The following is a 12610-nucleotide window of genomic DNA, read 5'->3' as shown; positions in this document are numbered from 1 at the left end:
CAGTCCGGAAGAAAAATGGTGCTGCCATCTCTTGGCATGTCGTGGAACTGAACTGATGGCCAGGGAGTTGGGTGGTTTCGTTCGTATTTTGTACTGTAGATGGCTCTACAGTATATAGGACAAGAAATGACGTACGCGGGTATGTTCATGCCTCGTGGGTGGCCAGGGGGTGAGGACAGGTATTGATTGATAAAACAACTAGACGTACCCGGATTATACTGATGTTATAACAGAAAGCATAGGAAAACTTTATTATAATTAAGATAATAATACCATGGGAATAGAAAAATCCTTACTCCAAGGTTAGCAGAATATACATATAAGCCTTCAACAAACTTAAGACAAGACAGTATCATATATCGTGAAAATGTCACACCTAGTGCATCTCGACCCTCAATGTATTGACATCGCTCAGCTTCCATCCAGACAGCGCGTCAATAGGCCTGTGGGCGGTTGCTAAAGGGGCAATACCGCTGGAAATTCAGTATGCACCTAGTGTAGTGATAAAAAAACCAAATGTGTCCACTTAAAATTACAATCTACACCCATCTCGACAGTCCCCGTTTAAGTCCCTCGGGAATTATTGAAATCTTTGCTGATGAGCTACACGATCGATCAGGACTCCACTGTGCTATTGGTGGTCGAAGGAAACGTGAAGATATCCTTGATAAGGTCCATGATACAGGCACACATGATGTACAGGATGCCATAAGCCACCCTATCAGAAGATGCTGCCTTGCTGTGAACCCAGCCGTAGAACTCGTATTCGCCACAGTAACCCGAGGTGAGCGGCTGGGAGGGGACGTCGTGCCTGAAAAGAGAATAAAACAAAATAATCAGTGGAAGATGGACTGCTTTTTGGATGTTTGGCTACAGGCCATGCTTGTTTGTATCAAATATTTACTACGACACGGGCTTGTTTTGGACGGCAGGCGCAGGGACGTTCTCCGGGGATGTTCTTTAAGTGGTCTTTTGGTTTTCAACGTTTTGAGATACGCACACGGCTATATATATAACTGAAAATATGGTTTACCAACCTCAGCATCCGGCATCGATGTTCATCCAGTCGATATAGGGCATAGTCTATGTCACGTGTCTCCTTTGGACTCCATAATCTCTCTGCCATTGCTGAAGCTCGAGGCCTAAAACAAGCATGGATTGTAGCTACTGTGAAAGACGGGCTTTGATTGAAAAGATGGATGGAGCAGTTGTTTATATGTTTTATTGGTGGCTGAATGTGCGAGTCATATTGCAGCGGTTGGATGTCCACCAGAACGAAAAAAAACATCATCTTCAGATGGTTCGCCTGCAGAGTGTGGGAGCAAAGTCATTCGATATGCCTCCATTGCACGGGGAGCAAGACAGCAACTAAGACTCCAGTACTGTCATAGACTCTACTACTTAGATCTATAATGCTTACCACATTAAAGGCACCATATTGGGTCCGTCTATGTACTGGGTCCATATCGTGGCCTCGCCTCCAAGGATAGAACCATCTGTTAACGGCCCGCCTAAAAGAGAAAGAGTAATAGGAAGGGAGCATGCTTGGAAAAGGACGAGTTGTCGGGCGGGCCGCGAGCAATCTTTCTATCTCAAATGATGCTAATCATGATACACTGCAACAGTTACTACAGTGGAACCCCGGTAACACGACCACTCATGGGACCGATGTTGAATGGTCGCGTTACCGGGGTGGTCGCGTTAGTGAAGTTGAAAATCTGGGGACGGCAAAATGCATGATTAGGTTTTCCCGGCAAAATTGTTGAACTTATTCAAAATTCTCAAACAATTTCAAAGACAAAAAGTTTTTGGGGCTGATGATGTGTCTTCATTTTGAACAGAAAAAAAATTAAAAATTTTTTTTTTGTACTCAGAAATTTTTTCCTTCAGAGTTCAAAATTCTGAAAATTTTTCAAAGACAAAAAACTTTTGGGGCTAATGATTTTTCTTCATTTTGAGGAGAAAAAAAATAAGTGAAAAAAATATTTGGACTCCGCAATTTTTTCATCCAGTTGACCATCATTTATTTGTTTTGTTGCGCATATTTCTATAGCAACTGGTTTCACAACCTACCAGTATAATTTTCTGGTTCACATTCGTAGAAATTCCGCCAATCCTCGCCATATGTCACGTGATGAAGATCCCAGCATGCGGAAACTATGACGTCATAACCTAGATTGCGGATAGTTTCTCTTAGATCGTCCGTTAACTCCTTATCAATTTGGATGGTGACGTTACTGAACTTCAGCTGTGGATTGAGGGGAAATTATACAAATTAGGCGGAATCTTTAAGCTCATGATCGTATGCAGCAGAAATCAGTCGTTTGCGGTTGTCCCAATCGCTGGTGGCTGCGACAAAAATCGGCCGCCGATCGAAGCGACCTGCATGCGATGAATATGAAACCCAGTATTCACCGGTGTTACCCGGAGGCATATATACTGGCCTATACGTTTATTCAACAAAAACATTGTTTCTTATTTTCGGTGGCACAAGTTTTATGAAACGGCCTGTACAAGAATATGTCTTGTACGACTGTTTAAAAATCTTTGGTTCGGTGATTTTAAGCCACATGAAAATAACATTTAAAATCACCATAAACTGTAATCTTTTCGAATCAATTTCATTTAATCTATTCTCGAGAGGGAGGTGAACTAATTTTAATTCAAGCTGGGTGTGATCAAGTAAAATTCAACTTTGCCCATTCCTGTATTGCTTGGTGTGTGCGTTTTAAAATTTTGCTCGCATTTTATCTCCTTTCTAATTCGTATGTTATCAGGATCATCTAATCAATCATCAATCGCGGAATGATAGTCGAGAATCTGGTTATTTCTGTGCATCGATTCCGATCACTGTGAAGGAATTATGTGCTTTCGTTGGTCGTCTGATTCTGCTCTGATGATCTTTTCACTTTCGATGCACTATGCGATGGTAGCATCCATCCAGACAAGGTAGGTTCAAACCTCGTTCATATCCATAGTCCTCCTTACCCCAGGTGGAAGAACCCGGGTATAGCCCAATGCACGGTAAGCCCGCTCACACCCAGGCCAAAATCCCCATTGTTCTACTGTCTTTTCAACGGGTTATGAGGGCAAATCCTGATAATATCCCCCCCCATGCAACAGCTTTCATGGTGGTTGATAGGCCTAAAGCGACAAGGTCAATAAACGTAACATGCAGATAAAACCGTGTCCAGTGGACGCGGGAATGGGTACTGTCCAACGGGGTCACCTGTACCTGTATTACTATGGCAATACACTACATATGCTTCACTAGGACCATGCCGGGTATGGGTTTGCACGTCTCGTGTTACGCCTTGGCGGCCGTTCTCAAAAATTCGATTTCATGTGAAATTCAAACCTGTCAATATTTCTAAAACAGTTGGAAATTTTGTACAAAATGTTTTGATGAAGTTGTAGCTCATTATAGATGGTGATGTTGTGTTCGTAGGAAAGGGGGTTCCTTACGGTACAAGTTATGGCAGAACGGAGACGCGTTGCATTACGTGTTTTCTGTGATTCTGCGCTCCCATTAGAATTTGGGGGAAATTTGACTCCAGGTCTGACTCCCGCCAAAAAACGTTTTTGACAATATGCCCTCCATATATTTCTTGTTGGACTTTCACTACTTAGAAAAGTAAGTATCTGACCGTTGACACTTTTTGGACAATGGACTTATATAGTAGTTTGTTGATGCTTTCGTGATAGGCCTATATACATCACGAAAGCATCAGCAGTCTATATATTTAGTGTTGGACTTTCTTGAAATCCTGGACTAGTCGCTCATGATTTGTGTTGTCTGATATTGTGATAAACGATCCTCCCAGTTGTTTAGATTGCTGTAACCCTAACGACAAGTGTGAGTACTTCTATATTTATTCTGATTGATAGTCAGATATTCATAGGCCTATATAGTGTATTCATATTTCGTTGGAGAGGAACTGACGATTCATATTCTTTACCCTTCGGACAAGTGTGAGTACTTCTACATTTATTCTGATTGATAGTCAGATATTCATAGGCCTATATAGTGTATTCATATTTCGTTGGAGAGGAACTGACGATTCATATTCTTTACCCTTCGGACAAGTGTGAGTACTTCTACATTTATTCTGATTGATAGTCAGATATTCATAGGCCTATATAGTGTATTCATACTTCGTTGGAGAGGAACTGACTATTCATATACTTTACCCTGCGGACAAGTGTGAGTACTTCTACATTTATTCTGACTGATAGTCAGATATTCATAGGCCTATATAGTGTATTCATACTTCGTTGGAGAGGAACTGACTATTCATATACTTTACCCTGCGGACAAGTGTGAGTACTTCTACATTTATTCTGATTGATAGTCAGATATTCATAGGCCTATATAGTGTATTCATACTTCGTTGGAGAGGAACTGACTATTCATATACTTTACCCTGCGGACAATTGTGAGTACTTCTACGTTTATTCTGATTGATAGTCAGATATTCATAGGCCTATATAGTGTATTCATATTTCGTTGGAGAGGAACTGACGATTCATATTCTTTACCCTGCGGACAAGTGTGAGTACTTCTACATTTATTCTGATTGATAGTCAGATATTCATAGGCCTATATAGTGTATTCATATTTCGTTGGAGAGGCCCTGACTATTCATATTCTTTACCCTGCGGACAATTGTGAGTACTTCTGCATTTATTCTGATTGATAGTCAGATATTCATATATAGTATAGGCTTATTGTCATTTCGTTGGAGAGGAATTGACGATTCATAAACATGTGATGGATATGTGTTCGATAAATTTCTTATCGGTACTTCGGGAGTGTTGCTGGATTCAGAAACCACGCAACAGATCGTATCCGGACTCAAACGACCTGTCAACATCGGATGAAGTTAGCTCTTTTCGGAGCCAGAATCAAGAAGAATTGGGTAAGTTTGTTTTAAATTACCTCTAGGTTGTGAATTCGCCAGGAAGCAGAATAAAGGAAGCATAATGACAAGGATAGAGGAAACATGGAGGAGGAGAAGAAGGAAGAGAAGACGTTTTAAAGGTAGGGGCATTTATTTTGACCTTCTTTTTCTTTCTCGCCCGTGATATTATCAATGTATAAACCATAAATGATCAACTCTATTATCATACTCGGCCAAAATACAATACCGGTTGTGTACTCACTTTGACGTTCTTCTCCAGCGGCGTTTGCCAGAGAATGGGTTTCTTCCCTTCATCCATGGCCATCTGCAGCACCTTGTTCGTGTATTGTTGCTGCACCTTTGATAATGGCCAGCTCTTGCGTTTCATGTAAGCACTGATGTTGGGGTTAGAACGCCTGCAAGAAGTCAAAAGTGAGCCGGGTCGTGTGTTTGCATTGGAAAACTTCATTACCGACACACCTGTTGATAAACCATTTCTTTCATCAAATATGGTAATCAAAGTTGTATTCATTGATATTTTGGGTTTTAGTGTCAGTGGTGTCTTATTTAGTGCTATATAAAGCATTGTACTTTTTGTGCTTACCAGCAATCCTCATCCAAATCGTTGAGTCCCACATGAATGTAATGATCTGGGAAGAGCTTGGCTATCTCCCAGATAAGCCAACTCACGAAGTTGTATGTCGATTTCTCGAGAGGGTTCAGCAGTTCTTTTTGCGGTCGATAGTCGGCCGCACTGTCGTTATACTGACATGCTGTGAAAAGCTCTGAAACGAAAGATTATGCCAATTAGCTTCATTTTAGTAAAAAGCACCAGTCTGTGTAGTCTCTTCAGAACCTCACGGTATCACAACAGCCTGAAGGCTTTTTAATTCTGCTACATCAGGTGCAAGGAAAACCGTATGTCTAATCACACAGCCTACTTCAATCAAAGTTTCCCACACCATTTCCCACGAGTCATTATTGTCTCAGGTACAATGTTTATCTCCTAAATGTTGTTTTGTTTACAAACAGAAATTACAAACGTCTTCGATAGATGGAGGGATATTTTTTCGTTTTTGAAAATGAATGTTAACAGAAATTTGGACCGACTTCTCTGGTTCCACAGCATATATTTAACATGAGAGCCAGAGGCTTTCTCAGAGGGCCTGTATACGTGTTTATAACTTTTCGACTGTCGTTAAGTTAAGTCGGTGAGCTATGCCAGTGATACCATCATATCGTAAGATCTTGCGCGCACATCGAACATTCGATTTTTGTTCCGATTTGGATTCGTTGTCATTTGACCATTTTATTGCGTTTTAAAAGGGTAAGCTACATAGCTCGATACATTTTGTTTTGTAATTAACCTCGGCTGGCTTACCAGGATGTGATTTCGCCCAAGATTGTGTGTGATCTGGGCTATCTATCTCTGGAATGATTCTAATCCCCAACTCTCGGCCATACTCCGCCAACTCGGTGATCTCACCCGGGCTGTAGGTATGGTAGATCGAATACGCACCCTGGGGGATTGAGGATGAAATATTAAGAAAAAAAGCTTTGATTTCAACATCAAGATCGAGTAATATCAGTAAAGGTCAAGGGTCTGGCTACAGCTCTACCCCATAGATACGGCCACTCGTGGTATACGGGAATCATTTCCCCCGATCTGTTCTAGCTTATTCCCGTGCGCAGTCTATTCTTGCCTATTCTCCTATATTCTTTTAAGAAGCCTTGGGCCACAACGCGTTTCGTCCCAAAATTCAAGATGGTCGCCAAATCCCAAGATGGCCACTAAAATTCATCATGGTAACCATAGCCGTCGATACAGCCAAGGTCAATGTTTTGAAATATAACGTACCATTTCATGAAGTTCTGGGAATGTTTTACTTTCGTAAGGAAATGACTCGTCATCCGTCATGTGCCAGTGGAACACATTCAATTTGTTGTATGACATGGCATCCTAATAAACACAAACGTTGAAAGTTGAAAGTGATATTTCATGTTCAAGGGTCAGGGAAAGATCTTTTTGTTTTTCCAGTAAAAAAGCGTTCCAGTTTCATTAATACTTGTCATGCTACGATGGCGTCATTTAAGTGCGCAACAACATCGGCTCAGCCCAACAGTCAAATGCTGTTGCATTGGTAAACAGCAATTATAGACTGGAGACTGACGATCTGCTAATGGGCTGTTGCCCGAGCCGTCAACGGGTCAACCGGCCTGAGCTTATCCAAGATTCCGTAGCATCAAGCGACGAGAAGTATTACTCTTGATACTTGATAGAATGCTGGTTCATCGCAGGTTATGTTCCCAGGCAAGCTTGCTGCCAATCTATACCCCTGGGTCGAGGAAAGCAAGGTAGGGCTCAATGTCTGGCTCAAGGACACGGAGATCAAACAGCGGTGACTAACCCGCGATCTCCTGATTATGAGCAATGTGAGCCAGTCGCTCTAAACACTTCGCCACTGCCAGTGGTGGCGCTGGACTTACGATGGTCTGACATGTCTGACCATAAAGCTCAAAGTCTATAATTGCCATTTTTCATTCTCGGTCTTCAAATTACAGAGAGCAAAAAGTAACTCACCATTGTCAACTTTAGTATAGGTGTTGGTATAAAATGTCTGGCTGTGTCTATCAGAACTCCTCTATGGGCGAATCTGGGTGAATCCTCTATGGTTGTTTTGTTTATCATGTACTGAAACGAGAGAGGAAGACATGTTTGGGACAGACCCGGGAGGATACTGCTATGACTTCTGGTCGAGTTGTCCGATCAGAATTGGTAGATTCTGCATCACTCGGGCGGTTTATAGAAATTAGCTAATCTAAAGCCGTCTCTGTGGTGAACGCTGGTTTTGGAAATGGTGTAAAGCATGAGTAATCTAACTAACCTCTCCGTTGCCATCTATCCAAATGAGTTGTGTGAATGTTTCGATTCCCCTAATAGCGCCCCAAACGGTCCTGGCGGCCACCCGGGCGAAGCCGATGTACGACACCGTCAGGTTATCTGCAGTGGAAAATAACAGTTTACGGAGGTTGTACCGCAGCCCGTACGCGCATTTCACAAATATCAAATGGGTAACACTGAAGAGCAATGATATTGCAGCATAGGAAATTGGCGAATGTGAATAGAGTCCATCACACCTCCAAAATTCCTCTTAGAAAAGCTCGGGTGGATCTGTCGTTGCTAGGAATCGATTCCCTGCGCAATACGGTCATACGGCGCTGTGTTTTCTTCTTTAAAAAATCTGAATAGGAAATGAACTTACAAGCCTCGTCCATATTCTCTCTTGGCCAGTAATCACAAGTCTTAGATGACACAACCACATCAAGACGATGCATCGTCTTGTACCTTGGAGACAGGATACCTCTTCTCCCTTCGAACAGATAACGCTGATAACGCTGGAATGCCATGTCGATGATGTCACAGTTCTTGATGTCACTCCACATATAGAACTTGTCGGGGTCAATTGTCATCAGAGTGTTTGACTCTTTCCATTTTCTGGGGAGTGGCCAAGGCATGCCCCTGTGGCCGGTACCCTGGGTAATAGAAAGTGTATTTAAGTAATTAACCAAAACGACCTACATGTAATTGACCGAGGGGTTTCGCGAGGACGGGCGAAGGATTGATGGTATGATATAGTTACCATGGCCCTATGGCCAGAACCCTGGGGAAGAGAAAAGTGAATTTCACCAATTAACCATCAAGTTCTGGTAATTCACGAAAAGAGCGGCAGGATTCATGTGTGATATTTGACCTTGGCATTCCCCTGACCAGCATCCGAAGTACATTTCGTCAATGAACAATTTGATGTCAATAATTCCCACAGATAGCCATAGTTGATGGTGGTCAAGACGCGAGCAACACATCTAGCTTCATTGACTATTATTCAACACTCCATTTAGTTGGCTTTTCACCATACATATGATGTACAAATTGAGTTACAAGTACAAGTAGAGCCGATACGTAATTCCCTCGAGAATAGCTTCTGTCAGTCATTCTGGACAACTCAAATGCATTGCAACTAAAATGTGTTATTTGTATGATGTACGATGATGAAAGCACGTTATTTCCTCTTGATATTGTCAATTGTAGATTTATGGCCGTATTGACTAGTCCCAAAACCGCCAAACTTACTTCATCGGGACAGTCTCATGAATCAAACCAATCACACCGTGTATTAAAGTCTTCATGTCAAAGTCTTCACTGAGATGCACCGATGTGCCCTAACAATATAGAAACTTAGCTCAAGTATACCAAGTCAGTAAGGTCCCGTATGCAGATAAAGTTGGTAACAGAACATAAAGCTTGTTTCGTCAGGTATTAGCCTTGTTTTTATTGTAAATGAGCGGCATCACTGCCTCACACCTGATCACAAATGTGTCTGCATCTTAAAATAGGTGGATGGTTGAGAAAGAAGTTAGGAAAACAAATGAAAATTGTAGCATATCTGATGCAGGCAAAGGCGAACAGATGCATGCAGTGACTAGCCTGGAAATAAAATGAGGGCGCTCTTGCTAAAAAAGCATCGAAACCAGTAACTCCGGCTATCTACAACGATTTTATCGAAATTTGATGCATGCAGTGACTAGCCTGGAAATAAAATGAGGGCGCTCTTGCTAAAAAAGCATCGAAACCAGTAACTCCGGCTATCTACAACGATTTTATCGAAATTTGGGCCAGTTTCCCTTTATTCTTGCGCATAGAGAGCACATATATGAAAATTCGTTTTACAATAAGATTCGCATCTTCTCCATGAACGTCATCTTCGTTTTTTGTCGAACTCATTGATACCTTTATTCACTTTGCCATGCTGTAGTTTCAATTGGAAATTTCCACGAACCAGGCTTCATACAGTCAAGTGAAGAGGAAATGCATTAATTGGTCTTGTATACCAAGCTGGTCACGTCGCTTTTTGAGAAGATTCCATGGGACTCCTTGAAAGTGTTCCGGAAGCGAACTTAATTGGGCTAATGTCTTAGCAAGGCAGAGGAAGTACTCTGATCTGTTGCTCGCTTGAATATTGAATACTTTGGTGCTTTAATCGCTTATTAAAGGGATGATGGTGAAGTTGGTGCTGCCGATAATTCTCTATATTTCTTCACGACATATACGAATGGAAAGGATCGTGCATATTGAGACAGGCCTAACTCGCCTTAGAGCCAGTTTTCGATGAAACTGCTGTCCGGCATTTCTCCAGCCAGTGACATCCGTTAGTTCAAGGAGATCGGTAGACATTCTTATATTGTTGCAGATGCTAACGAATGCTTTTCTCAGAAAGAAAGTCCTCATGGTGTGATCTTAGAGTAACCAGACTAAATAGTCTGGTTTCAAATTTCAAAGATCGCAATAGCATATCGAATCGGCACCCGCGATGTCATTGTTCTTCGTGCAAGGCCATGTGGTTCCCCCGCAGAACAAGCCATTAGACTGGTTGATTGACTGTGTTTGTCCACACCATGGGTTTGGCATCTCATATACCCTGATGTTACCTTGATGCATCCATGCTTGTTACTTCTCGGCTCACCTTACCACTGGTGTCTAAGATAACACGCGATTGCTTCTGGGGTTCCCTTCAAAGTAAACCTATTAAGTTGACTTCTGCAATATAGCAACACCTGACTGCCAAAACATTCCGTTAGTGCTAACTAGATAACTTATGAATCTTATCAAGTATTCATAAAAACCATGAATACTTGATCTTACCAATTATTTCAACCCGATGTAAAATGTTCATTGCCCTACTTTTAAAAGTATATGCGCAATATGTCCCTGGGCATAACTTTATATCAATAGATCATGAAGAGCATGTAACCATTTGCCTCTCTATATTTTGAAGACCTTTCGCTTTTCATACATTTTTCGTCAAGACATGATATCGAATTCAATCAATTATCATTAGCAAACATGAAACATGACATCGACATAGATCGGTGTGAACCAGAGACTGTACTTACTTGCTTTACTTCCAGTGTGTCTTCCTAATCCACGCTCAAAACAACAATGACGATTGCTGAGACACTCACTATAAATCAAACTAAAGCAATAAATCAAACACTTGACGAAACGTTACCTTTGGCCATCTTGGATCCAAGGTGTGAAGCACTGCTGAGGCGAGTCTCAGGTAAAGTCCCAAAAGAATGATCCAACGACACTCCATCTTCACTGATCTGATAAGCGTCTCAAGAACTTCTCTTAGTGCTTGCTCTTATCATTCCTTGTGATCATGATTTACCGTTAGTCTCCGCTTGCGGCACTGTTGTTATCGTCATCCCGTCATGTTTCGTGCCGTTGTGTTTCAATATAAATTCCCTTTTAACTGTTTTATTACTGTAGTAAAGTCTCTTCAGTAAAGTTCAATTGAATACTTCACAACACCGTCATACATCGGGCCTACCACAGATAGAATCCCTCCAGTTGGAAAAGTTAAGTTCACAACACACGCGCGATGCTGTCATCATCTCCCGTCCGGTCAGCGCAGGATTTGCCGAGCGGATAAAGGGAATCAATAAGCGCGGCCGTTTTCCTTTTTAGCGCAACGTTTGATGCTATTTGACTCAAAAATCCTTTCACCAATCGTCAATTCCGTCCTCAGTAACATGGGCAACACTGTTTGCTGATCACCAACGCTGACCGCGGAGTCAACGCATAATCGTCCTTCGGTCACCGACCCGCTCCAAGTATTAAAGCAACATCTATAAGAATCCTTTACCTAATTGCCAATGCCTCCCTGAGTTACCGATGAGATGTTTGCCCGGCACTTTACACTTGTACAAACCATTCTCACTCGAGTCACCCAGAAGCGATGCAAACGGAAGAGGCAAGAAAGCTATGTTTTACTGATGTCAGGTGTAAGGTTGAGATCGTGCGCGTGATAGGGGCAGTTAATATAAGTCGGGCCATGTGAAAGCAGGTATCATAAAGGCAATGTACCAGGTGAACAGGAGGCTGACTAACTTCGCAATTAAGACAAAGAGTATAAAAGGTATGCGTTAAATCTGCAAACAAGAGGCTGACAGTAAACCATTATCTTACTAAGATTCAAAGTCTTATGATAATCTTACGGTAAGATGAAGCCATGGGTTCACCCTGACATAGTTTTTAGCTCTCCTCTGGGGAGCTTATACGATACCATGGCGTCCGTCGTCCGTCGTCCGTCGTCTTCCGTCGGCGTCCGTCGTCGTCCGTCGGCGTCCGTTAGCGGAGCACGTTTCGTCACCGTTAGGGCGAGATGGCTAAAAAGACTGTTCTCCCCATATCCACTGCAAATGACATGCATTACATTACCCGAGGTGAGCACATGGTCCCTGGACCATTTAATTTGTGTCTACTAACGTTGCAGATAAAAGCAAATCTCAGAGAGTGACACAGGAAGCTGGCGTGATTGAGAGTGACATTAAGAGTCTTCTGAACCCTAACCGTGTGTATCATACAAGCAGGGCTGTCACATGTGACGATTCTATTTTCGTTTATGTCTACATGTCTGTGCTTATTCGTATAGTTGGTGTAACGGTAGCGCATCAATGTCTGGTATGTGATGTGGTGAACTACCAATCTTTAAAAAAAATTTATACCGAACTTGAGGCATTGGTTGGCCTTTCCAAAGCGGTGAGGCAACCATTGATTTGCCATCTGATTCCGACTTGAAGCATCAGATGGAACTACTGTTAACCAAGGTGACCAGTACTGCTGCTGATCAGTGACTGAGGTACAT

At 42.1% G+C, this 12610-nt stretch overlaps 1 protein-coding gene across 1 annotated transcript; it reads right to left on the bottom strand.

The window, feature by feature from the left end:
- Positions 1–233: 233 nt before the first annotated feature.
- On the bottom strand, positions 234–11705 carry LOC135492517 (beta-hexosaminidase subunit beta-like). Its single transcript, XM_064779030.1, has 12 exons — positions 10970–11705; positions 8165–8435; positions 7787–7902; positions 7483–7593; positions 6760–6861; positions 6283–6421; positions 5506–5686; positions 5164–5317; positions 2074–2248; positions 1421–1511; positions 1038–1142; positions 234–811 (listed from the first exon to the last, which is right to left on the bottom strand). The coding sequence occupies exons 1-12, from the start codon at positions 11054–11056 to the stop codon at positions 616–618; spliced, it is 1728 nt and encodes a 575-aa protein (XP_064635100.1). The 5' UTR covers positions 11057–11705; the 3' UTR covers positions 234–615.
- Between the last annotated feature and the right edge of the window lie 905 nt (positions 11706–12610).

This window comes from Lineus longissimus, chromosome 8 (genome assembly GCF_910592395.1).
Source record: "Lineus longissimus chromosome 8, tnLinLong1.2, whole genome shotgun sequence".
NCBI classification, from domain to species: Eukaryota; Metazoa; Nemertea; class Pilidiophora; order Heteronemertea; family Lineidae; genus Lineus; species Lineus longissimus.
This window is presented reverse-complemented; position numbering and strand designations above follow the sequence as displayed.

Bases quoted from the DNA above. Each gene is read 5' to 3' on its own strand.
- LOC135492517 (XM_064779030.1), bottom strand. From the start codon at position 11,056: ATGGAGTGTCGTTGGATCATTCTTTTGGGACTTTACCTGAGACTCGCC. The intron at 8,436-10,969 runs GTAACGTTTCGT...TCTATTACCCAG, and splicing joins TGGATCCAAGATGGCCAAAG to GGTACCGGCCACAGGGGCAT. The intron at 6,862-7,482 runs GTGAGTTACTTT...TGTGTTTATTAG, and splicing joins CTATACTAAAGTTGACAATG to GATGCCATGTCATACAACAA.